At 36.0% G+C, this 26,982-nt stretch overlaps 2 protein-coding genes across 4 annotated transcripts in view; both read right to left on the bottom strand.

Moving 5' to 3' along the window:
• Window positions 1-2,943, bottom strand: part of LOC114458114 (disheveled-associated activator of morphogenesis 1-like) — a 55,661-nt gene extending 52,718 nt beyond the window's left edge. For both annotated transcript variants that reach the window (XM_028440372.1, XM_028440375.1), the window contains exon 1: window positions 2,782-2,943. The gene's annotated coding sequence lies outside the window, so the exon portion shown is untranslated. The remainder of the gene's footprint in view (window positions 1-2,781) is intronic.
• Window positions 2,944-7,933: 4,990 nt separating this feature from the next.
• LOC114457675 (dihydroxyacetone phosphate acyltransferase-like) lies at window positions 7,934-26,844 on the bottom strand. Of its 2 annotated transcripts, none has more exons than XM_028439691.1 (17): window positions 25,041-26,844; window positions 22,902-23,155; window positions 20,873-21,064; window positions 20,606-20,782; window positions 19,248-19,377; window positions 19,030-19,157; window positions 17,770-17,845; window positions 17,519-17,670; window positions 17,224-17,354; window positions 15,370-15,611; window positions 13,349-13,606; window positions 12,508-12,587; window positions 12,273-12,413; window positions 10,078-10,192; window positions 9,896-9,989; window positions 9,725-9,786; window positions 7,934-8,229 (listed from the first exon to the last, which is right to left on the bottom strand). In XM_028439691.1, exons 2-17 carry the CDS (start codon window positions 22,911-22,913, stop codon window positions 8,177-8,179), a joined length of 2,043 nt encoding a protein of 680 aa, XP_028295492.1. In that variant the 5' UTR covers window positions 22,914-23,155; window positions 25,041-26,844; the 3' UTR covers window positions 7,934-8,176. The 2 variants fall into 2 exon arrangements, with proteins under 2 accessions (XP_028295492.1, XP_028295493.1); XM_028439692.1 differs by having other exon boundaries at window positions 10,090-10,192; window positions 25,041-26,843.
• Window positions 26,845-26,982: the final 138 nt, after the last annotated feature.

Raw genomic sequence — 26,982 nt, 5'->3', positions numbered from 1 at the left:
TAGTAATCGGCCGTGCTAGACAAAACCAAACAGAATAGAGGAGGAGCTGAGAGTATTTGTTTAAATAAAAAAAAGAAAGGTGTGCCTCTGTTTGCATAAAAACCGACAAGCATTACTGCTGACAGCAAATGATAAACATATAGCCCACAAAGTTACAACTAAATCAGGTGGTGAGATATGAATGTATGTTAAACCAATATTTTGATTTAACATCCTGCTGTGTCAAGAAAATACTCATAATAATAGTAATTCAGGTATTTAATTAAGTCAATATTATACGAACGCTACAATAGGCCTGGGCTATATAATGAGATTTCAATTTTGACCATATGAAAAATTACAATAAAGTCAAAAGTGGTACATATTGTGCATGTATTTGTTAATAAATGTGCCCGTGTAACATTTTGCATCAGCAAATTTAACCCACAATCGTCATTCTGGTAAGATTTTTTTATTCAAAAATATGGGGATTTATATTGTATATGGCCATTTTGAGAGAAAATATCGAGATATGAGTTTTGGTCTTGCCGTACCCTGCATGTGCATCTTATTCCTGGGGGTGCTACCATGGATGAGATTATGGGCACAGCTTCCTGTGTGAAAAAGGAACAGTCCACAAATGGTGGTTTAAGTTGTTTCTTAAAACAAAACAGAATGTTTTTTATATATATATATATATATATATATATACAAAATGTTGGCAACAGGAAACGGAAAAATAATCAGGATTTAAAAATATCTATTGATCGCAAGTTAAAAAAAAAAGGGGAGGTATGTTGGGGCATTCAACAAAAACATTTCAAAACAAAATCATTATCTGCACCGTGCACCTATGTGGAAAAACAAGTTATGCAAACGTCACGTCTGAGTGTGAGCATTAAAACTGTGGCCACAACAACAACAGCAGCAGCAGCAGCAGCAGCAACAACACGGGACATCGTGTAAGTAAGGCCTGTGCTGTGTTTACAGTGAAAACACGTCAGCAGATGGAATCACCCCTGTAAGCTCTTTCACAAGGCAACGGCCCATTACAAGCACACACAGGCCCTGCAATAATGCAGAGCATTTTAATTCTCGGGAACGTAAAGCCCTTTTCTCATAAGCACCCAGCGGTGTAGAAAGCCTCCTCTGGGGTGGATGTAGCGTGATAATCAACTGTTCAACTGCTCCCTGAACTGCAACTACATGACTTTCAGAAATAAAGAAACTCCACTGAATACAGAGTTGGGTGAAGCATCCTGTGACTAAAAAAGAACCATACTATACACTACAAACTCAATGAGTAGATACTGTCTACAATAGTAAGTATGGTTAGGATGATGAGCGTTCCCACTGAAGTATAATTCCAAGTTTCCCAAGATGCATTTCGAACTTACAACGATTAAAACCTGCAGCACACTGAGGCAAAATATCTCCGTTGATTTGCCATTTTTGAAAGTTCTGAAAACTTTTTAAGCGAGAAAGTGACCAAGTAGAATATCAACATGTGCTCATTTGATCCATAAAACTCACGTATACACATTTAATGCCGACATTTACGAGATTTCTGGAGACCTGCTATTGTACTACGGACAAAACTTCCGGTTAATGTCAAAACAAGAGCCCTATTTACAAGAGGGTTAAAAAAAAAAAGAATGAAAGATGCTTTTGTTTTGAAAAGATGTTTGATTTTTAGCTTGACGCCAGTGTCAGGACTATTTTATATTCCGCTCGCAATGCATCATGGGGCGGTTGAGTATGACTAGTGTGCCTACCATGCATCAAAAATGTCCCGATATAGTATTACACATCAGAGTATCTCTCCTATATATAAGGGAAATACTCTTAATATATAAAATATACAAGGGACTATGGGTACGTTTTCGGAACCTTTTCTACATACTCAAGGACTCTTCCTTCCACTGCCATGGGTTCGAAATCCCACTTATGTCATATACATTTTTTCATTTGAACATACTTAACACAACAAATTCCACCTTTAAAAATCCATCACGTAAAAAAATATGCATTTTAGGGCATTTCCTGGGTTAGGATTAGGGCTAAAATACAAGGGTTAGCGGGGTAGCTAAAAATACACATGAGCTAAAATAAAACTGACGGAACTTTAAATCACGTGGTGCACTTATCACGTGACCTAAACTGGCCAGTGAGGGGCACTGCGTATGTACAGACTGGCAATAGCCATGGCCTATAATATATTGGTATCGGTCAATATCATTAATCGGAAGCTCATATTGAACATTCCTAGCAAAAATGTATGTTTTTGTTTGGAGTTTTCTTTTAAATAAATAAAGAATAAAGTTTGTGTGTATCCCACTACACACCATCCCACTGCTCCCAACAGCCTGAGGTCACTATAGCAACAGGGTGGATATGGATATCACAGCAATCTGACATGTGATGGAAAGAAGCAACTGCAAAGGATATGCATAGTTCCCATTCACAGTCCTCAAATTTAATGTGTAATTACAGATTTAGCTTGGATTAAACTTTACAAAACAAGCCAAAAAAAAAAAAAAGGCTAAACAATAGAAGTCAATTCTTCAGCTTTCAGTTAGAATTATATGGCAAATCCAGCTAATTTAGTAGTTGTTGGCCAGGGTTGGGATTCCCATTGTTTCTTACTACACTCAACGCTTTGCCTCTCTATTCTGCATTAAAACGCGTGCGTGTGCGCGTGGGACCGCTGCACAGGTTTCCAGCAGCACAACAGCCCGGCTGCTCACGCTACTTTCCCTGAGTTTAAAGGTGAATGTTTGGTTTAAAAAGCTGCAAACTTACCTCAACACGTTGGACATTTTTCTCGTGAAAGCGTCCATCAAGTGAGCGACGACAAAAATGGGCAAGAAAACACGCACATATTCAACGAGTAAAGACTGTACAGACGATACAACTGACTGGTTGGATCGGCAGGCTGCTGCGCGTGAGGTCATCGCTTGACTCCGGCAGGTATGGCGCATGCGCAGTTCTCTCCGATGCCTGGGCATTGTGGGGGTTGTAGTGAGGAGAACTGAAGGCGTTCATCGATGTTTTTCGTTGTTTAATCCAGGGTTTCCCAACCAGGGGTACGTGTACCACTAGGGGTACGTGAGCACATTGCAGGGGGTACGTGGGAAAATGAAGAATTTATTTCCAAGATAATAAAAAAATATTCTCAGTCATTTCACAAGTTCATCAATAAAATGGTACGTGTGTGCAATTACTCGTTTTTAAAGTTTAAATGCCTGCTTAAATAGGACATATTCAAAGAAGCTCCTTTTGTGGTAAAACAGGCAGGTTAATTATTTGTTTTGTATTTAATTATTCAAATTACTTGTTATTTTTATTCATTCTTTTTTTTTCTAATTTCAAGTTTATTATTTTTCTTTAATAACAATATAATCATAATACATTAGTATAATACAAACATTTACTATAATATTATGTGTTATGTTCTACTTTTGGAGAATCATTAACACGTATGAGTGAGGGGGTACTCATGGTATGACGCAAAGGTTCAAGGGGTACACAAGACAAGAAAGGTTGGGAACCACTGGTTTAATCAATGCCTATGGAGGTAGATTTGTGTCTTTATTAATACATTAAAAATAAAAAAGACTTTTCAATCAAAAGAAAAATGTATTTTAATCAAAAATAAATATTTTCAATCAAAGGGGGAAAAAGGTTTTTTTTTTTTTTTTTTTAAATTGAAGTAAACTTTTTTGTATCTGGACCATATTAATCACCATTGAAAAAAATTTAAAAAAAATCAATCAAAGAAAATAATTTTAATCAAAAAAAAAAATTAAATCAAAGAAAAAAGTGTTCAAACGCAATTATTTGGGTCTCAATTTTTTTTTTTTTTGCATTTGAACACTTTTTTATTTGATTGAAATTTTTTTTTTTTTTTTTGATTGAGACGTTTCTTTTTATTGAAGTGATTTTTCTCTTGATTGAAAAGTTTTTTTTAATCATTTTTGTTAAATTAAATAATAAGGTTTAATGTTACAATATTTTTTTTCTATTAACCTTTATTTAGACAGGTGAATCAAATTGAGATTAAAAATCTCTGTTCATTATGCCCCACAGAATAACCAAATATTGTATTTCCCCTGCGTGGTATTTCCCAAACCGAAAAAGGCAAAGTAATAAGAAATGCATTGTTTTAAATTAGCAATTAGCTGTTTATTATTATTATTTGATTATATAATACAACAGCCTCACTTTATTCAATGAAAATCATTGCATTTGATCAGGTTTAACATGTAAAAAGAAATAATTATATTTTCGAATATATATATATATGACTATGTTGGACTTCACAACAGAACCTTTTTTTTGTTTTTTTGTTTTCCAATTTCAGTAAACTGAATTTATGTCGGAAAATCTTTGTGCGTAAAATGTGTTTAAAAGCAGAATAGTGTGTGAGTAATGGGGATATACTGCCCTCTAGTGGTGTGTTTACAAATAACCTTGGGACCTGTAGTTCATAAATGCCAATGCTGCTGCTAAAACATTGTTTATTAAACATTTCTGACCTGATTTGGAGCAGAGACCGTGTTTTTAATGCGATGCTGGGGGCGCTTTGTAGAATTCTTAGTATCAATAATTTTAGAACTTAAAATCACAACAATATGGAAGTTATGCATGAAAAACGTCTGTGATGTTTGTCAGGGGTTTTATTTTTCCATATTTAGCTCACTTTTTAACAATGATATAGAAAATGCTGTTTTACATGAATTTCTGTCTCAAATGAAAAAAAAAATGAGCTAAATTTGAGGAAAGTGAGCCAAAATATGTCCGCTATCAAACAGTAACCAAGTTTTTACACTCGGTACCCCATAAAATACCAACGCACCCATCACAATGGGTCCTATCCTAATCACCCCTCACAGTAAACAGTTACTTTTCTGATTAAATTGAGTTTTGCCTCTTATTGTACAGTATCTACTTTAGCACCTCCAGGAATAAGGTGGCTGTAAGATCTTAGAGCAAGTATGTCAAACTCAAGGCCCAGGGACCAAACCTGGCCCTTTATAGCATCTAATTGGGCCCTGCAGGAGAAAGTAAAAATGACAGGAAAGACATGTATCATTCTGTACATTACAAAAAAAAAAAAACAAAAAAAAAAATCAGTTGTAGATGTCTCAGCCGCACCAAATACTGCACATGGATACAAATTTTCCATGCTTATTTCATGAGTCATTTTTTAATCCGGCAATTTTCCTCAAATTATTCTACAAAATTTCCTCCAATTATTCTACAAAATTTCCTCCAATTATCCTACAAAATGTTCCCAAATTAAATAAAAAAATGTTCACAAAATTAAGGCAATGTTAAGTGATTTTAAGTGTAATGTCACTTAATGCTTGGATGTTGTCTGTCTTATATACTTTATATGTAATTTATGCCTGGAAGTACAAACTAGGGCACATTAATATTCAATTTTTTTTTTCCCCCTGGCAAAATCTGTGGCCCACTTTAGATCAAACTGGTCTATATTTGGCCCCTGACTTTGAGCAATATCTGACTTATGATGTACAAATTATAAAGTCAAACTTTAGGAATAATGTTTTCACTCCATCTTTCACACACTCTAATATACTCTACTGGACCCTGGAAAGTCCTATATTTGGACCACATGCTGTGTTTAATTCCTTAGTCCTACTACAAACGTATCAGACTCTGCTGGCAAACACCAATGCGTTGAAAGCTGGAACGTAGCGACACCTGAAGGGAAAGCACCTGCTTAATGGTTGGTATTAGCTGGTGCCATGGGCAGGGCTTGGCCAGATCACTACAGCTCTTCAGTCCAGCTTCGCTCTCTTTTCGGGGCAGGGACGGGGACGGGAATACATGGATTGGTGGACGTCGTTGGCAGCGAGTATTGCCCTGCTGTGGATTTTCTGCTTTATTGATGGTAAGCGAGAGAAAGCGCGTCAAATTGATTTGGAGAGTTTTAGGAACTATTGGACCATATTGGCATTAAAAGCGGTATACAATCTATTATAAAAGACGTTTGTTGTAAATGTACGTGATTATTTGTTAGTTAAATGTCAACTGCAATTTTTTTCTAAAAAAGATATACCCAAAAAAAAAAAACGATAGCTTGTTTTTTTTTTTTACGCAAATTGTGTCCAAAGAAGCTGTGCGTAATTTTACGCATCCGTTCGACTGGCGCACAATAGAACATTATCCTATCCAAAAAATGTCAATCTTCACCGTTAAACTGTTTAATCATGTTAGAAGAGTTATTGAGTCTATTTTATTCACGGTTTTACTTTCAGTTTGGAAATGTGCAGGTGCACAGGATCTGTTGTGTAGCCCGCGGGGCGCATTTTAAATCCAGGGGCAGACGATGTCTGTAATGGTTACTGACATTAGCCAGTGATAAATTGGCCGCCAGCTGACCTGTTGACCCTCTTATCTCCAGGCCACGCTGTGCTTGAGCTGCGGCTGCTCTTCCACGCTCTGACCAAAGCAGCTTGTCACCTGTACCTGGCTCTGCTGCCGCTGCGCAGAGCGATCAGCCACTTCGCTGATTGCGTGCGCTATCTGATCAACCATCACACCCAGTCTCCCCATGGCTACCTCCACCACCAGAGCCCCTCTCTGGCCAAGAAAGGCTGTCTGCACTTCCTGGAGGGTATGTGCGTGGTTTGTGAGACGGTGCCCAATCTGATGGGCGTGGCCCTCAGCATGGGTGCCGCCTTCTGCCACATGCTCCAGGGAGGTTCTTACGTCCTGGCAGCCACTCTGCGCACCATCCAGGTCAATCTGTTCTCCCAAATGAACGGCGAGAAGGAGCGATGGGACAAGGAGCGGCACAGGGCCAAAGAGGGAGAGAAGAAGATGAACTCCAAAGTGCTGGAATACATCTCAGTGTTCTGTCAAGATCCTGTCAGCGCTTTACGCATCAAGGTCGACGTCCCGCCCGTGTATAGATAAATGTGGTTCTGTGGGGACGCAGAACACACCGGCCTTCTTCAACCTGCACACAAACCTCTGAAACTTGGGGTTTTTTTGGCTCTCTTTTAAGGGAGAACAGAATTAAAGTTCCATTTATTCTATGGTGCATTTATTTCACAATTCTTTTACATTTGCCAAAATGTAAGAAGTAAAAATAAACTATTCAAACAAATAAAATATGGAACGTTTGTGGATTATAGTTTTTACTATTTTATTGTGATGGTCAAGTGGAATAAAAGCCACAGTTTAAATATCATAAAGCAGGGTTGGGGTCAGATGCATAATTGGTAATCGATTATAATGATTACACAATTTAAATTTTTATTGCATAAATGATAATTATGATGTAGCAAATAAATGTATAGTTGTGATTGGTAATTCATTACAATTATGATGCAATTGTAATTGGTAATTATGACAATTATGACGCAGTATAATTGTAATTGTAATTGCGTAATTAATAACAATTATGAAGCAAATACAAATGTAATTGCACAATTGGCAATAAATTACGATTATGACAATTATAATTGTAATTGAATTGATAATTAATAAATTATGACAGTTACAATTGTAATCATAATCGAAAATATATAAAAATAACTATAATAATATTTTCATTGATTAAGAAGCCTAACGAGATGAGAAACAAATACATTGGATTGTCAATAATATTTTTGAGTGTATTTTACAGCTGATTTGCAGTTAGTTATCATAAGTGATGCTAACATAAAGCTAATACAAGAGGAAGGTTACGTTTTATGGGGTTGTTTATTTCAGGCTCAGTAATTTTGACAATTTAATGTGAACATTAGTAATTGAGAATGTAATTGTAATTGACTAAAAGAGGAAAAATAATAACTTTAATGTTATTTGTAATTGGAAAAAATGTCGGTCACCGTAATCATAATTCAACATGGGTAATTGAAGTGTCCTAAAGTGCCTTATTATTAATCGTCAGAAATATAGTCACGAGAAAATGTTATGCATGAGTGGCACAGAGGATTTATTTACGTTAAAGTACATTATTCTAATATACAGACGAGATATCTAAGGTAGTTTCGTTACACAATAAATTGATATAAAGCCAAAAAAAGAAGTACTGTTAATGTTGTTAATCATGGGCTCAGAGTGAATGCAGCTACAGCAGCTACAGCAGTCACACCACAGGCAACATAAAGGGATGAAGCTGTCAGGAGAAGGTAACGTGAGGTGAGAACAGGATTGATTAAAGTCTTGCGTCGGGCGGAGCCTGGAGCATCTGAGGAGGGATTTTTCCACCTATAGGTGAAGGAAAGAGAATCATCAGGGGAAACAAGAAAACCTTGGTCAAAAAAAAAAATCCAGCAAATCAAAAGAAGATTCAAAAAGTCAAGTAATTTACACCAGGATTGGGGTCATTTATAATCTAGTAACTAGTGAGGATGCAGGAGAAATCCTCACTCGTCACTGGATTATCTGTGTTAACTCCTCATACACCGTTTGTCCGATTTTGACAAATAAGCTATCAAAAAATTCAGAAAGTTCCCCAGATTTATGCTATTGCTTTTATAATTTGTAACTTTTAAACTTTTTGACATTACATTTTTTCGTTTCCTTTCATTTCTATTGAAAATTTCAACTTTTTCAACCCATTTCCACCTTTTTCAACCTTATTGCTAATGTTCAGCTATTGCTAGCTTAATGCTTAGCTAATGCTAGATTAGTGGTAATGCTAGGTTAATGCTAATGCTAGGTCGATGCTAATGCTAAGTTAATGCCAATGCTATGTTAGTGCTAATGCTAGGTTAATGTTAATGCTAGGCCAATTCCATTGCAAGGCTAATGCTAATATTAGGCTAATGCTAGCTGATAGTAATGTTAACTAATGCTAATGCTTAAGCTAGCTATGCTAATGCTAGCTATGCTAATTCTAGCTATGCTAATGCTAGCTATGCTAATGCTAGCTGATGCTAATGTTAATGCTAGCTGATGCTAATGCTAATTAATACTAATGTTTATGCTAATGCTAGCTAATGCAGTGCAACGTGGGCCAGCACCTCACCTCATAGCATTCTCACTTGCATTTTCTTCAGAAAATGCAAATATTGTAGTTGATAATGAAATATAAACATCTGTTGCTGTTGTAATCATAAATTAATTCAGATAGTTGAAATTGTAATTATAATTGGCATGGGAATTCTATTAAAACTCTCTTTAATGATTTAATTAAACGCAAACCTGGGGAACCATGTCACAGTTCTATGTCTAACACGTACTGTACATAGTTAATAATGATTCAAATGTGTTTCAACTTTTCCCACTATCACTCAGTTCTTTTGAGGATCATTTTACCATTTAAAAAAGAAAACAAAAGAAGAGTTTTCTGACATAAAAAAGGCTCAGACACTCACACCAAAAATGTTAATATCAATATTTTCATGGATAAGGAAGCCTAACATCAAAACCAAGAGATGAGAAACAAAATTGACGATAGAACATATTTTTTATTTTATTTTACAGCTGATTTAAGATGAGAGGAAGGTTACATTTTATTAATTATTATTATTAATATTTATTAAAGGCTCAGTAATTGCAATTAATTGAATTTGAACTTTAGTAATTGAGAACGTAATTGTAATTGACTATCAGGGGAAAATGACAATTGTAATTTTAGTTGTAATTTGAAAAAAATGCATGTCACCGTAATTTCAATGAAGTTGTAATTGAACCTGGATAATTGAAGACACACTGTAATTGTAATTGAAAATTGTAATTGACCCCTGCCTTGACTTACACAGTGCGTCTGTGATTCTTCTGACTGCTGCTTTGTTCACTTTAAACTCATTTATCTCCGACCTACACACACGCACACGCACACACACGCACACGCACACACACACAGCGTTAATGTACATTACTGATAAAAACAAAGTCACTCAATCTTCAATGAAAACAAATCACTCACGTCCTTAACTTTGCCACTGCCTCGAGTCGACACAGAGCCGACAGAACGTTCTTTTGCGTGTCTGAGGAAAGGGTTTCGTAGGTGTGCAGCTCACCTGTGAGACAGACGGTGGCCAAAAAATCATGGAGGTTATTTACAGCGATGGACAGGTGGCAGCTCACAAGTAAAGTCTCTCCGTTTACTTTCTGTTTCACCTGAGAGGATCAGCTTAAGGGCCAGGGCCCGGACTGCTGCTAGGAACTGTTTCTCTGTGAACACCTGGACTTGTTCCTCTTCACAGACGCACCTAAATATCAGCTAGAAATACAAAGAGCACCCAGTTAAAGTTGAAGATGTATTTGTCTAAAATACTCTCTAAGTCTCTAAGTCAGGGGTCACCAACATGGTGCCCGTGGGCACCAGGTAGCCCTCATGGACCATTTGGGCCCTCAGGAGCTCTAGTCCCCCAATGAGCTCCATCAAAAATCTGATTTACTTTCCAGGATTCAAACTCACAAAGATAGATACATATGAGAGATGTAGTTAGGGCTGCACGTGAAAAGGTTTTAGTATTCAATTATCTTTAAAGGTGCAGTCCGCGACTTTCAGATCCCTCTCTCCCCGCTGCTCCTCCCTCAGAGGAGCTAACAAGCTAACATTAGTCCGACAGCAACATCACAGAAATATAACATGCTCTGTTAAAAGCATATTACTGCAGCGCTTCTCTCTCTCAATGCGCACACATCTCAGCAACAGCAGCAGCAACACAGTGTCACTTACAGCAGCCCACACTGAGGCTGCTGCGCTCACACGAACCACAGAGTTCTAGTGTAACAATTACAAACATAATGTAAATCAAGCAGCAGTAATCACCTGTCAAGCAGAAAGGTTGCTAATTCCATCTTCTACTCCTTCAGACCATACACTGTAAAAAAGATGGCGCTCTAGCTCCGGGAAAGGGGCGAAGCCTGTGAGCAACAGCTGTCAGACAGCCCATCAAACACAATCCCGGCTCTGATTGGTTCGTTTTGCTCGGTCGCGGTACATTCTGGCAATCTGCCAAAGGAGCAGCAGGGGGCGGTAATGAACCTGTTTTTTTTTCACACAAACTACTAGTTTGATGTAAAGCTGTCCTTACATAGTGACAGCTTTAGCAAATATGACAAAAAGTCATTTTTATAAGAGTTGCAGACTGCACCTTTAAAATTTTTATTTTCATAAATGTGTTGCAGATTTGGTGTATGGTCAGTGGTGTGTTACATATACACATTATGAAAGAAAATATAGATTCATAAAAACACAAGTTGATTTCCGTAGAATATGACATACGATAGTTGTTACATTTTACAAAAGTTACATGTTATATGATTAGTAACAGATGTTTGTTAGTCGCTAGTAAAATAGGAAACCTTTTTAAGTTTGTGCCAGCCTACCTTATTATATTACTCTCTAATTAAAGTGAAACAATGAAAATGTAGTATTTAAGAAGTTCATGCTCGCAGAATAAAAATGATCATATATCTGGTATAAACCATGATTCTGGATTAGGATCCCTCATATGAACACAAGTAAATAGATTTTTCAGTCTGAACGTTATTTAAATTAAATATAAGGTTGTCAAAAGTCTAAATTAGGGGTTTTTACTACTGATACGATACCAATACTTGTCTTGAGATACTGATATGGATCTGATACGTTATCAGCACATATTAAACATACTTTTATTAGTTATTTTGTAGTGTGGAACGTTAGAAAAGGCTTGATTAAATGATGTTACTTAGCGTAATGGTTCCCAAACTGGGCGTGGGGTAATAATTGAACATGAAAAAGAGTTTAAAAAAAAAAATGTATTTACACTCAAAAAAAACTTTATTATTACTGTTTTAAAATATGTGATTGCATATTTTAGGTAATTTTTATGAGTTTTGAAGAAGAATCACAATTTTTACCTTTTTTTTTTACCCATTTGGTTGTAAATGTCTTATTCTTCAAAAGGGGGCGCAACAGAAAAAGTATGGGAACCACTGACCTAAATAATATTAGTCAGCAATAGCAGGTATATAAAAAATTGACCCATTTATCATTAACCAACAGGTTACACACATTTTTACCAACATTCTACAATTAAAAAAAAAAGAAAAAAAGACCCTTCAAAAATAACCTTAATAAATCCAATAAAAACAATATATTATATTGGATAAATGAAGAAATATTTTTTGGGGTTTTATTTTTCTGCTGATATCAGACCAATATCAATATCTCAGTGGAAAAGATGTAAAACCGCCAAATGTTGATGATCCCTGTTTCCTAAAACTTTGTTAGAGTCAACTGTATCACATGACCAAAATTAAATCTCTCAGCATTGCATAAAAACAAAAAAACAAATTAGTTAAAGAACCTGATAAGAGTCTATGAATGGTTGGAGCAGCTTCTGCAGGAAGGTGATGACCTCCGAGCTTTGCTCTGAAACTCTCACTTCCTGTTCACTAATGTAAACTGCTCCACAGCTGTTCAGGCAGAGACACGCCTCCTCAAAGTCCTACAGGTGGAAAAAAATAGGAAGCAGGTTAAAATGATTTTAATTTCACACTTTCAGACGTGTGTCCTGAGAGGCTTAAAGAGGAGGCTGGTACCTGAGATAAGTTCCCGGGGATGAAGATGAATTCATTAGCGAAGACTTCCTGTAGGAAGCAGAAGAACCTGAACAGCTCATCTGTGAACACACACACACACACACGCACACACACACGCACACGCACCAAGATCATTTCTATCGTCATTGTCATTTTGTGTATTTTGTTGTTGTCTGTCTGTTTTTTTTTATTATTCAGTATATTTTGTCTTATTTTGTGTGTTGTTGGTATTATTTAAATTATTCTATCTCAATGTGGTGTTCCTAGTGTCGTTGGGTTGTTTGTTATCTTGTCGTTTTGTGTTTGTCTGTTATTTTTGTGTATTTCTGTAGTGATCTTGTGCGTTTTTGTTGTCGTTTTTGTGTTTTATTGGCATTATTGAAATTATTCTTTCTCAGTGTGTGTGTTTTTGGTGTGTGGTTGTTTCTTATGTCATTTTGTATGTTTCTTTGTTATTTTTGTAGTGATCGTGTGTGTTTTTCCCTCATTTAGTTTGTCATTATTGTCGTTTTGTGTGTTGTTGGTAATAGTAAGTATTTTTCTTCCTTAATGTGTGTGTTCTCGGTGTAATTCTGTGTATTTTGTTGTTGTTCGTCTGTTCTTTTTATTTTTCAGTATATTTTTCTCTTATTTTGTGCGTTTTTGTGTGTTGTCGGTATTATTTTAAATTATTCTTTCTCAGTGTGTGTGTTTTTGGTGTTGTTTGGTTGTTTCTTAGGTCCTTTTGTATGTTTTCTCTGTTATTTTTGTGTATTTTGAAGTTATCTTGTGTGTTTTTCTCTCATTTAGTGTGTCGTCATTTTGTATGTTGCTGGTTACAGTAAATATTTTTCTCTCTCACCTCTTTGTGTGCTTCTTGTGATGCAAATAGACATGGCCAGCATTGCCGGACGCACTAAAGCGTGTAGCGACTGATTCCTGTAGGCGGCCAACATCAGGACCGGCACCGCCGTGCGGAACACGCCCTCCTCAGGGCTGATCCGGTGTCTCCTTAAGGGCACTTCCTCCTGAGTCAGGTAGACCCGCCCCGCTTTGAGGTAAACTATGGAGCGATGAAGGCTGATGGCGGACGACATTACAGCTGAGTTTGGTGCTTCTCCTGGATTAAAAAAAAAAAAGAAGAAGCTTTTCTAATCAGGAAAAAGACAAACAAAAGAAGTTGTATCGATGTTAAAAAATGCTTTTGTGTTTATGTGGCTGAACCTGAGAAGTGAGACAGTTTACTGGGGTTTTCTTAGGATAAGTTACTTAAAGTGGATTAATCCTCTGAACATCTAAGTGAATCTGAACCCTCGTGCCAACACACATTCATCTAATCTGACTGATCGGCCTCTTGAGGTGAGACTACGACAGATTCAGCTGGAGGAAAAATCTGTCACTAAAAGAAGTTTGGCTTTCCATAAAGGTTTTCTCCTCTGTTTTTAGAAGTTTGGCCTAAAACCTTTGAAATGTACTTATTAGAAGATCTATGCCTAACAAAACACATTATTTTGCACCATATTCGTTTAATTACTTTTTTAAAAATGAGACTACTATACAGTTTTAGTTTCTGTGTTTCTCCATCTTTAAGTCACGTGATTGATGATGTCACATGGCTCCACTGCCTGTAAACATCCCATTGTTTTCTACTGGAGTGAAGCCTTCAGACTGCTTTTTAGACCTTTTAGCAGCTTTTTCAGTCAAAATGCCAACTTGTGCTCCTTTTGGTTGCTCTAAAAAACACAGGAAAAGTTAACGATGTCAATGTAAACCTCTTTTGTTTACTGAGGAGGGTAAAAGCAGTTGTGACTCAAAAAAACTATTTGACCGCAGGGGGCGACAGGTCCTACTCTACGGTTTGGTAGTAGACAATAAAGCAGAGAAGAAGAGCTCTCCTAAGGGACCTTTATTCTCCCTTAAACAGTGTGCTGACATGCTCTGCTGGCTGAAGTTAGTGAGTAATTATGGACTGTTAAGGATTCCCACCTAAAAGGACGTCTATTCTCAGGGTTTGTGTGTCTTCAACTGTCCGTGATTTACTTGCCAAAATCAGCCATCAGAGCGTCGGCCGAGCAAATAAATTAAATTAAATTAAATTCATTTTAAAAATGATTGATTTTCTAACCAATTTTTGTGTAATTTAGAGGAATTTTGTGCAATTATTTTTGAGAAATTGCAAGATTTGTAGAAATATCAAAAGTTCTTTCCACAATTTGCAATTAAAAAAGGCTGAATTCCTGTAACACAAACAAAAAACAAAAACAAAAAAACAAGCCCCTAAAAATATTGTCCCGTTTCATTAAATTTGTGATTTTGGCAATTTACAAAATAATTCATGATTTGTCTGTCATTTTTACTTTCTTCTGTGGGCTAAATTGGATGCTCTAGTTTGACACATGTGCCTAAGGCAGTAATTTTCAACCTTGGGCTCTTGACCCCAGGTGGGGTCGCCCAAATATCAAATGGGGTCACCTGAAATGTCTAGAAACTATTGCTCTATTATTATTATTTTTTTAATTTATTTTATTAAACACCACACATGATCTCAAACAACTGTATTCTATACTTTCACTTTCTCAAATATAAATCTAGTTTCAAAAATAGAAGTATAGAAATATATGAGTTTGTGCACTAATCTTGGCTCTTTTTGACAAATCTAATAATAATTAAAGAGAAAAGAAAAAAAAATGTCTCTGGGGTCACCAGAAATTTGTGACATCAAATTAGCGTCGTGACCCTAAAAAGGTTGGGAACCACTGCTTTAAGGCTAAACCTTAGAAAGGCTACCTACAGGTCATTTATGGAACTGCACACGAAACAATATAAAAACAGCTTTTTTTTCATCATCCGATACATATAACATATGAAATAAATCCAACCAACCAGGCCAGTTAAGACGAGCCCCAAAGTCCAGCACCATCTTCCTTAACCACAGTGTCTTCTCTGTGAGGTCATCCCACAGCAGACCCTGCTCTGCTAACACCGTGGTCGGCTCCTGGATCAACAGGCAGGCCATCAGGGACCACGGGCTGATCAGAGAGCCCCTCTCCTGGAGCCCGACCACCACATGAGCCAACCAGCTCACACACGCAAGAGCCTCAGCCGAGGGCTTCATTGGAAGATCTCTGTGAAAACAACAGGTAACCTGAATCCTCTTTATTTGCCCATTTGTTGGCCACTCTTGACTGATTTTGGCCCATTTTAGTCACTTAACACTCTTTTCTCGCCACGTTTTTGCCACTTTTGGAGCATTTTTGACCACCTGTTACCATGCCTGCCTCCTCTAACTTAAAACATAGCTGACTGGACCAGCCTACTTTGGGTTGATGGCCCACCGGGATGATGCCCAGTATGCCAGATGGCCAATCTACTACAAAGTTGGGGTCCAAAATAAAAATGAAGATTTTAACACTTTATATCATGAACCGAAACAGAGATTTTTTCTTACATTCCCACATGCAGTTATGGGCCAATGAAAATAGTTTATAAAAAAGGATTTTTTCGGATTTCAAGAGACTGTCACCCAAGAACCAACGCATATACTGTATCCGACTAATCATTAGTGATTTAAACAGTCTATGTACATAGCTCAAAGATGATCAAATTACAGGGAGTTGAGGCAAATGCTAAGTTGTTATCTGAAGGCCCAAATATGTTCCAGCCCCAAACCCTGACAAACTTTTTTTTAGTTTTGAGGGGCTGGCATGTCCACCAGATAGGATGTATAGCAGAATTTTGTTGTATATTCAGAGAGAGTAGGTGGAGCTGTATTATTATACTAAATTTCAGTTTCCTATGTGTGCCTATTGAATAATCACAGAACAATTGGTAACAATATCAGATGTTTTTGAGACCAAAGTGCGTGAGATCTGAAAATTTGTGGCAATGACATGGAATGACCCTTGTTGCGGCAACGATTATATTAATCATCTTATCAAATGAGTGTTCATGTGTACAATTTTTCATGTGTTTGTACACTATGACTGCATTATTCATTGTGCTTTTGAACAGAAACGATTGTGCTGTATTCACCACCTGTTCCTGCTCAAGGTCTCATCAATATTTTTGTGTATTTGTGCAATATTTCAGTGGCGGTTACAATGCTTTCAATGTGTTCAGATCAGTGCTTAAACTGATACAATGGGATAAATTATTTGTTCTTATTTTTGTGCATCGTCAGTAACTCAGGGTGATTTATCCTTAATGTTCTCACTTACAGTGGTTACAATGCCATCATTATGTTGTCATGGTTACTGTGAGACTTCTACACAGTAGTTTCAGTGAAAAGAAACTTGTTTCTTTCATGATGGCAGTGTGTAACACTGAAAAACACTAATAATAATAAATGATAAATAGGATGTTTTGAAGCAAATAGTTTTGACTCAATTTGTCCTCTGAATGATCAATATCTTCTGATGAACATATACAGCAACTTGATTTTTCATCTCTACATTTAATTTTGATATGAACTGGGTAGAATATAGCGATAAATCGCGAAAATATCATATCGTGACCCAATTATCGCGATACGTATCGTATTACAACATCCTTGCCAATACTCACCACTAATTATAATAGTGCATTACAGCGGCCAATATTAAAGGTTTTAATCTCTCAGTTTTCTTGATGACTCAATAATGAATTGTCTAGAAAAGATTCATTCAGGATTTCACTTTTTTCAAGAAAACGTGCAACCGTTAAAAAAAAACTGTAAGCCCTAGATAAGTATGGAGTCACCTTGGTACGAGGTTATAGTAGGACCGATTTATTTTGCCCTCACACAGCTTTCGGACTGATAGGGGCTGACCAAAGTTCACTTGCATGCTCCCATAATCCTCTTGCAGCACTCTGCTGGCCTTCAGCAGCCCCTGGAAAACAACCACATCATCAAAAACTCATCCAACGAGGCCAAATTGTAGGAACAGCTAAACAACAATCTCTTTTATTATTTAAAGCCACAGAGAGGTTAGGATGTGGCGAGGGCCTCACTGTGAATTATTAATAATGTGTGTAATGTGATCGTGTAGCGCACCGCGGTGCTCTCTTTGGGCTTGGGGACGCCTAGCAGCTCGCGTGCGAGCAGCGACTCCTCCAGAACGCGATCGTAGCTGATGCTAATGGGCACCAGTGTGATGTCAAAGACTTCCCCTTTAAAGTAAGGCTCCAGCACCATCTGCATCATACCTGCACACACGGGTGTCATGTTAGAGAAATATTTATTGGTGCTGTAATTGAGTTTTATGGACTAGAAGTGTACAATGGTGCATGTGAACAGACTCTTACCCAACTTTGGCGTCAGAGATTTCAGCGTTCGACTCCTTAAACCCTCGACATAAAACTCCACAGGAGCAAATCCATGCTACGAAACACAAAGGGAGCAGTTCAAACGCAAAAATAAACCATAACATTCATTTCTACTGATAGTCGGAGACAAAATTGACAATTATGACAGTATTATAGATCAGGGGTTCTTAACATTTTTAGTCTTTTTCTGCAACTACACCAAACTTGCCATATTCTGACCTGTTTTCATCACTTTTTCTTGCCATATTTTTGCTCCTTTTAATGCATTGTTGCTACATTACTCCCAATTCTGCCACAAATTTCAATGCCTTTTCTGCACATTGCTTCCACAAAACATTTTCCTCACTTATAAACCCTTTACACCACTTTTCCCACCTAACGTCACATATGTTGACCCATTATTGTCACTTTTAACCTCTTTTCACCATATTTCATGCTTATTTTTGCCAATTTAACCACATTAACAATTTGTCATACCCATTATTTGCCAGTTTAAACTAATTGTTCCTACTGTTTAAATTACATTATCGGTATTCCTGCCATTTTTAAGCCAATATTAAAACTTTTTTTTACTGCTGTTCATTTCAGTTTTTGGCCACTCTAATTTGCAACTTTTAACCAATGTCTCTGGTTTTGAAAATCCCATTTCACTACCCTTTCCATCATTTTTGATCACTTTCAACCCATTTTATTTACATCTTTAAGATGATATATATTATTCAGATAAATAAATAAATGTGGTTATCACAGATTCATAGAACAATGGATCATAATTTATGGATGGGCCAGTGATAAGCGCTACTCAATTAATCAAAATTTGATTACAATTTTGATTATTACACTCAACGATTACAAAAATAACATAATCAAGAAAAAAACAAAAAAAAAATTAACATGATTTATTCGCTAAATAAAACAAACCCACTAATTTGGACATCTACAAATAATAAAGCTTGGCACACACGTTATTAATACTAACTTTGTGTTTTTTAATCCACGGACAGGCAAGCTCCTCCCCTTCGCCCCGCCCCTCTCAAAAAATAAATAACTTTTTGGTTGAAAAATAATCCTTTGATTTCAATTATGACTAAAATAATGGTGATTATAATTTTTTCCATGATCGAGCAGCCCTAGCCAGTGGTACAGTGGGGGTCCCCGGTCTCTGGCACCTTTATTTTGGGGGTCGCAGGCTGAAAAGGTTGAGAACCACTGGTCTAGATCACAAACAGACGTCTTTACCCTCACTATGCCTCGCACATATTCCGACAGCACAGCCCAGTAAAGTTTGTCCGAGCCGATGGAGCGGCGGATGAAAAAAGCTCCTGAGCGACGCAGGATCTCCCCAACAATCTTCATCTCAGCCAGAGCTTTAGAGAAAAGAAAAACAAAAATGATATATTTCCACCCAGGCATCTATTCGTCCTATTTTTTGTTGTTAAGTTGAAATAGATACTTGCGAACTCCTGCAGCTATCACAGGCACTGGGATGTCATAGGTGAACAAGATGTAGGAGATGATCAGAAAGTCCACGTAACTCCTGTGGTTGGGCATCAAGATTACAGGATTCTCCTGCACGGCTTGTTGGAGCTGAAGAGAATAGTGTTTAAAAAAGAAATAGGATAGGACACAATTTCACTTTTTCAGCAACATAATAAAAAAGACAGTAAGAAGCAAAAATAAATATTAACATAAGATAATAGTGCAAATGTAAGAACTAAAACAATGTAAAAAAGACAATTGAAGGAATTTGGTCGCAGCAGTATTTAAAAGTTCAGTGTTAGAGTGGATTGTCCAATAACCGAAGGGTTGGGGGTTCGAATCTCACTCTCTCCAAGTCATTGTCGTTGTGTCCTTGGGCAAGGCACTTTACCCACATTGCCTAGAATGAATGTGGTGAGTGAATGAATGAGTGTTGGTGCACTCTGGCAGCCTCGCTTCTGTCAGTCTGCCCCAGGGAAGCTGTGGCTACAATAGTAGCTTATCACCATGGACTGATAGAATAATGCACATCAATGTAAAGCGCTTTGAGTGTCTATGAAAAAGTGCTACATAAAATCCAACGCAATATTATTATTATTAAACCATGCAAAGATATTTCTATGTGTAAAGTGTTTTTTTTAAAGACTCCACACATTTTTCATTTTGTTAAACTAATTACATTTTGTGAAAATATTATTGCTTTTTTTTTTTTTTTACTCGTTGGTATGAGAGAAACTGTATAACTGTATAATTGTGTCATCTTTGGACATACAGTAGTGTTTCAGTTGTAAAAGGGGTTAGGCAAAATAAGTCTAGACTTCAGCTTAAACCCCTTTCAGTCAGGCATCATTTAGCGGTTGACATTCTTAATGTATACATATTTTTTTTTCCTGTAGTGTAATGTATGGGATCTTTGAATGACCTTAGATCTGGATGTTCACAATGAACGAAGAAATAAACTAACTAACTAACTAACTATACTATAGTAAAACACGAAAAAATACAATATAACATTAGAATTACAGTATTTCTTTGAATTAATTCCTGATTTCCACATTGTAATAATGAGCACTAATAATTACAGGTACTAATGAAGCCTATGTTAAGGTTTTTATTTATTCAGACAACTTTTTTCAGGAAATGATATTAATATTCAAAAAGAAGATGAAAAGAACTTGCTGGAATTACTACACGGAAGTCAAGGACACATCAAAGCGCTCGACAGTTGGCAGTCGAAACATGTCAGGAGATCAAAGTCAATTTCCTGAAAAATAGTTGTGTGAATAAATGAAGCAAAACTTAAGGCTGTTGTGTTGCAGCCACTGTTGACACCGACCGTGTTGAGTCCGTCCATGTTGACGAAGATGCTGGTGAAAAGCCTCTTGATAACCTTTGAGAAGGTGTAACCCATCAGCCTGATGAATGGCAGGTGCAGGTTGTGTGACATCTCCACCAAAATCTCTCCAGCCTCTTCCATCACTTTCTCCTGCGACGATCCCGTTTCCATGGCGACCTGAGAGAAAGAGAGAGAGAGTGTTTTTTTTTTTTTTTAACCACATTGATGCTATGACGTAACATTTTATCTAAAAGCACTTAAACGCACCTCTTTAACCACCCGGTGCAGAAAGTGGGAGTCGAGCAGGGCTTTGTTGAGGTCAGCGGCGGAGCAGGGGGGGCCTCCTTTGTACGGTTGGGGGTTAAAAGTCCTGAAGGCATGGCCGAGGTCACTACTGCACCTCCTTTCCTCTAATATATCTACAAACTCATCATCCTTCATGCCCCTCAGGTCTCTATCCTGGAGGAAATGAGATCAAATCTATTGTAAAAATACAAATAGTGGGTGTTTCTACATCATAACATGATTTCTACTTTCTCACGTGAAAAAAAAAACAGGGGTTTATTTTCATCCAAACAGCTGTGAATAACTTACCTCTTATGGGGTAAAGTCAGTGTACACACTGACATTGACAAGGCTTTTATTTAAACAACGTTACAAATATGTTACCTCTGCAAATAAAAAAAAATCTGTTACACTACCACAAGAAGACATAAAATAATGAATATTCAAATGTGTTTTAGTTTATTATTTTGAATATTATTTAAAAAAATTAATAAAAACAAATGTATTGTTCACGACATTTATTTAAATGTATTTATTATGTTTATTTACATTTATTTATTACATTTTATATTTAAATATAAAAGAAGAATACGTGTTAGGTTTCTAAATAGTTAAATGTTTGCACTCAATTTGAATCTATTTCTTGACAATAACCATAACTTTAGAAAGATCAGCCTTGTTTTGTTGACTCAGCAGTGTGAGCATTAATAACAACAGGGTTGTAAATGTGACTGTGTGTGTGTGTGTGTGTGTGTGTGTGTGTGTGGGTGTGTGTGGGCTGCAGACGTGTCCAGAATGTACAGTTAAAGTCATAAAAATTGAAGATAATTGGAAATATGGAAAGTGTGGGCTGAGATTGAATTTACAAAATGTATTACTATTATGTGTTGCATGTAAATTGCTCAAAGATAAAAAGTGATAAAAGAGTAGAAAAACATATGAATGGTGTATCAAGTTAAATAAATGAAATGAGCTGAAATTGTCCACAGGCCAATGGGCTCGATAAAAGTATAATTTAATCCCTATTTAAAAACAAAACAAAACATAAAGCAATAATCAAAAATAAAAGAAAATGTTGAGTAAACAATGGTAACATTCATTAGTGTTGAACATGACCCTCTAATGCAGCTCTAGTAAAGAAGCTTGTAAGAAACATTCAGAAGTGCAAAGACTACTGATGTTCTAACTCAAATAAAAAGTACTCAAGTAAGTCATACATTAAAGAAAAAAGTAGCTGAATTAAATAGTACCCAAAGTAAAAATGACTAGTTCATTTCATCCCCCATGTTTATTTTTTGGTAATAAATCCTGCCACGGTTCCCTTGCATACAGTAAACATCTCATGTATAAACTTAAAAAGGAAGAGACCAAATCTTGCATTTTTTCCCCCAAAGGCATTTGTATAAAATAAAAGGTTTGTCAAAATGTACAGTTTAAAAAAAAAAAAAACACACCAATGAATTCAATTAAATAATAATAATAATAATAATGTGATGCATTTTTGTTTTTGTTTTGTGGATATAAATTGTGTAAATACAGCATTATAAAATGAAGAAAGATTGGTAGGACTTCTACATACTCCATTTTCCTTCTGTATTTTTTGTTTTTTGACATGTTTCTCAAATGAAGGAAATATATATATATATATTATTATTATTATTATTATTATTATTTGTAGTTTCACATTGTCTATTGATAATTTTAAAATAAATAATTTACTTAGTACAATACTTGACTGATTTAGAGTACCCATAAACGCAACTCAATTACAGTAACGTGAGAATACTTGTAATCCGTTACTTTCACCTCTGGAAACAGTGGACCAAAGTTTCATCAGTGTGTGCTATGAACTACACAAAGAGCTGAACCTGAAAGTGAAAACAACATGTTTTGTGTGAACCTCCATATTCTATTCACCGCAAACTTTCACATTCTCACACAGAGCAGCTTCCCTCTCCTCTAACAGCGGGGAGCACTGAAGCACAACCCGGGCTCAGAATGTGTGACTTACCGAGGCTTTCATCGTGGCTCCTACCGGGAGAGGACAGCGTCCTTGTTGACTTTCTGTGTCCGTGCTGGAGAGCTTCCTCGGCCGCTCTCAGAGCTTCGAGCACCGCTACAGGAACCAATGGTGTCGCCCGCTTCTGGACACTCCTCCTCCCGCTGGTTGGAATGCACGGCCACACGGTGTCGTGCATGGTGGGGTAGTGGTGGTAGTGATGGTGGTAGTGATGGTAGTGGTGGTGGTAGAGTGAGCCAGGAACACTGAGGAGAGGGAAGGAGAATTATATGAATAAAAACACCTGGAAAAACAGCTGCGGAAGGATTCACATGCGCGTGGAGGAAAATGGCTTCATTTGCGTTGAAGAAAAGTAAACATTATTATTATTATTATTATTATTATTGTAAATAACCCCAGGTGCATTTCTGTGTGTAAACAAGGTTTAAAGTGTTTTATTTTGGTGCTTATCACTATGTTTTACATTCAGTTGTAGGAAACTTCCGGTTAAATGTTTGATGCTTTTATTTTGGCAGCATCACTTCCTGTTTGCCGTTTGATGCTTGAGGTAACTTGATGTTGATGGAAAGACACGGAGAAGCACAAGAAAACAACACGGAGCGGCTTTAAAAGTGTTTTATGTTTAGTTTCCCCCTTGAAGAGGCACAAGGTACGTTTAAAATGTTTGGTGTGGCCAGAGTTGTATGTTTGTTGGGTTTTATATTGTTTGTCTGAATTTATGCATATGTTTAGGATTTTATGCAGGGATGTAAGAGTTTAGCATTAAGTTTATACTTTGTTTTTGTACATTTCAGCTCTGACGGTGAATTTAAGGTTTACTGTCAATAAAGTCTCAACCTATTATTTTTATCCAAAATAAAATTTGAAATGTTTGCATTCCGTTCAGACATTTTTTCTTTCTTTTTTTAAATTTATTTATTTTTTTGAAATTTCACTAGTGAAAATAAATAATACAAAATGAATGAGAAGTGTATACTTATGGAGGTAGATATGTGTCTTTATCATTGAATTAAAAAACAACTTTACATTAAAAAATAAATAATTTCAATTAAAAAAAAAAAGTTTACTTCAATCAAAAATAAATATTTTCCATCAAAAAAAAAAAAAAAAAGGATTCAAATGTAATTATTTGGGTCTCAATTTTTATTCTATTTTTATATATTAAAAATATTTATTTTTGATTGAAGTAAACTTTTTTTTTGAATTTGAATTATTAAGAGAAATAATTAAGAAAAATCATATTCTTACTATAATTTTTGGTCTATTTGGTCAATTTATTTCATGCAATTTAACACAAACAGAAACGTTTTCTTTAATGAATCCAATGTATTAATAAATAATAATCACTAGGAACATTTTTTTTTTTTTCTTCCCCATTGTTATTTATTTATTTATTCATTCACAACAAGTTTGGTATGTTGGCTACTACATGTATTTTATTTTTTAATTCAATTCTCTTTTCTTTTAATCTAATTTAAGTTGCATGCATGACTAAAACAAATAAACCAGCGAATATATAAATAGCATTTATGGCATGTATTTACATGTTATCTGATTTTATTTATTCAATTAGTTATTAATAGTATACATTTGTTTGTATATTATATATTATTCATTTTTAATTATGGCAGTTTGTCTTCCATAGAACTCGTCTGCCTGTTCTTTATTCCTGTTACAATGTACAAGTTCTGTTATGTTTTTTCTCTCTCCAAAGGTCAAGAATCTACTTGTTTTAAATTTTCCACTTGTCTCAAAAGCCAGTGTTTTAATTTATTTATTTTTGCTGTTAAGATGGAGAAGGTTAAGATTTAGTGACAGGGGAAAGCATCAACACACAGTCAGTGCAGCACCAAAAAAGTGATTTTAATAAGTTCGTTTACACCAATTGAACAAGAAAACTGATCAAAAGGAACCACCATGAGAAAACTATTGATTGCGCCGACAGCGTACGCGAACATAAAAACTATTACAGGCTATAACAGATCTTTCATAGAAAGAATAGCAGCAGAAATACATCACAATGTTTTCACTTTTACTTTATACAGTCAGATATGCATAAATATATGTTACAGAGCTACTTCTAATCACAGTAACTGTCTCATGTATTGCGTATGATGAGCTCATCTTAACTGAAATATTGAATTCTTGAGGTGTCTGCTTTCTACTGTGGCTGATTCTTCTTTTTTTTTCTTCTGGAAAACATGAGCAAACTTCATAAAATAACCACATAAATTACATTTTCCTATAATATCAGCAATTTTTCAAATAAATTAAAAGCCTCAAAAAGTCTCACGGAATCAACAACTGTATCATCAACTCATGCGTACCTAAGCTAGGTAGAAAAATAAACGTGTATCTCTTTAAAATAAGCTTGTAATAATAGATATTTAGTAAGCTGTGCGTTGCATTTTTCAAAAAAAAATAAGCATTCATTCATAAACAGTTCAATGAATCAATGTGCTCCATGATGCATGTGAACTTATACTGACAGGTGTGATTGTCCACACTTTACTCACACGTGTGGACGTATAGGCAATTAACAGGTGGAGTGGTAAACAAAAGGTATTTAAAAAAAATAGAAAAAAAAAATTGGCACAAGTCAGACTCAACTGTATTTCCATTCCAGATAACTTCAGAATGAAAAATGTTTGAAAGATTAATGTAAAATAAAAATAAAAATTAACTGTCACATGGAGATTTTAAATCTACTATAAGCTGCCTGGTTTAAAAAAACTAAAGTTTTACATATAAAGTCATCTCATCAGGTGACCGAAGATACCATCGCTTTTGATTAAAGTGCGCTAACATTGTGCATTAAGATGCTAACAGTTTGGTCTACTAACTCACACTGCTGTGCACTCAAAGTGCTGCATTTTCTACAAACTTCTACAATTGCATACATGTGATGACCTGTGATAACCCCTTAGACCAGGGGTGTCAAACTCATTGTAGTTCGAGGGCCAAATATGGATAAGTTTGATCTCAAGTGAGCCACAAAGGTGGGGAATCAAACAATTTTCATGTATAAATGATAGAAAAATTTAAAAAAGTATGTAGTATGTAAGGCACCGACAATATCCAAACAATAGGTGACAGGTAGTCAGTATATTTATTTAATTTGGGGAAATTTAGTCAAATAATTTGAGGATTGAGCAGGATTTTGGGAAAAAATTAAATTTCTTTCAACAATTTGAGAGTAAAATTGACTTCCATGGTGTTAAACAAGCATGGGAAACCTGCAAACCCCTGCAAATATTGTAGAGTTGTCACAAATTCAATGTACAGCATTTGAATAATTGTTAAATTCTACTTCCAAATAAAACTGTTGAAATGCTATTTAAAAAAAAAAAAAAGTATTATGTTGCACTTTATGTTTGGATATGATACAGTGATTTAAAAGTACTCCCAATCTCTGCTTAATTTAAATCATTTCCATGAAAAGTTTAAAGTTTTTAAATATTGCCAAAAAATCCGAGCTTAAGTTCCCATGGAAATTTGTCAGATACTTTACACCCCTTTGTAACCTGACTGAGATACCCACAACTACATTATTTGGTAATTTACAAGATAATTCATGTTTTCTCACTGATTTTTACTTTCCCCTGCAGGTCGATCTGGATGTTTTAAGGGCTGGATTTGGCCCATGGGCCTTGAGTTTGACACATGTGCCTTGGACCAGTGGTTCTCAACCTTTTCAGCCCGCCACCCCTAAAATAAAGATGCCAGAGACCGGGGACCCCCACTGTACCTGAAGGTGGTCGAACACAGACATGAACATTGAAGAACAGTCATGTGATGGAAGAAAATGGTGGAAAAGGTGGTGAAATAGGATTTTAAAAACCACAGACATCGGTTGCAAAATAAAGTGGTGAAAAACTGACAGAAAAAGAGGTAAAAAGGGTCAATATTGGCAGAAAAAGTAATAAAATTGGTTAAAAGTGACAAAAATAGTGGAAAAGGTGGCAAAATGGGGTCTTAAAAACCACAGAAATTGGTTAAAAGTTGCAAATTAGAGAAGCCAAAAACAGACAGAAAAATTTACAACAAGGGTTCAAAGTGTCAGTATTGGAAC

The sequence above is a fragment of the Gouania willdenowi genome, chromosome 24, assembly GCF_900634775.1.
Source record: "Gouania willdenowi chromosome 24, fGouWil2.1, whole genome shotgun sequence".
Classification (NCBI taxonomy): domain Eukaryota; kingdom Metazoa; phylum Chordata; class Actinopteri; order Blenniiformes; family Gobiesocidae; genus Gouania; species Gouania willdenowi.
Note: the sequence above shows the minus strand (reverse complement) of the source record. Positions and strands in the feature narration are given on the sequence as shown.

Bases quoted from the DNA above. Each gene is read 5' to 3' on its own strand.
- LOC114457675 (XM_028439691.1), bottom strand. The intron at 17,355-17,518 runs GTGCGCTACACG...GTTGTTTTCCAG, and splicing joins AGCCCAAAGAGAGCACCGCG to GGGCTGCTGAAGGCCAGCAG. The intron at 13,607-15,369 runs GTTGGTTGGATT...TTTTTAATCCAG, and splicing joins GGCTCGTCTTAACTGGCCTG to GAGAAGCACCAAACTCAGCT.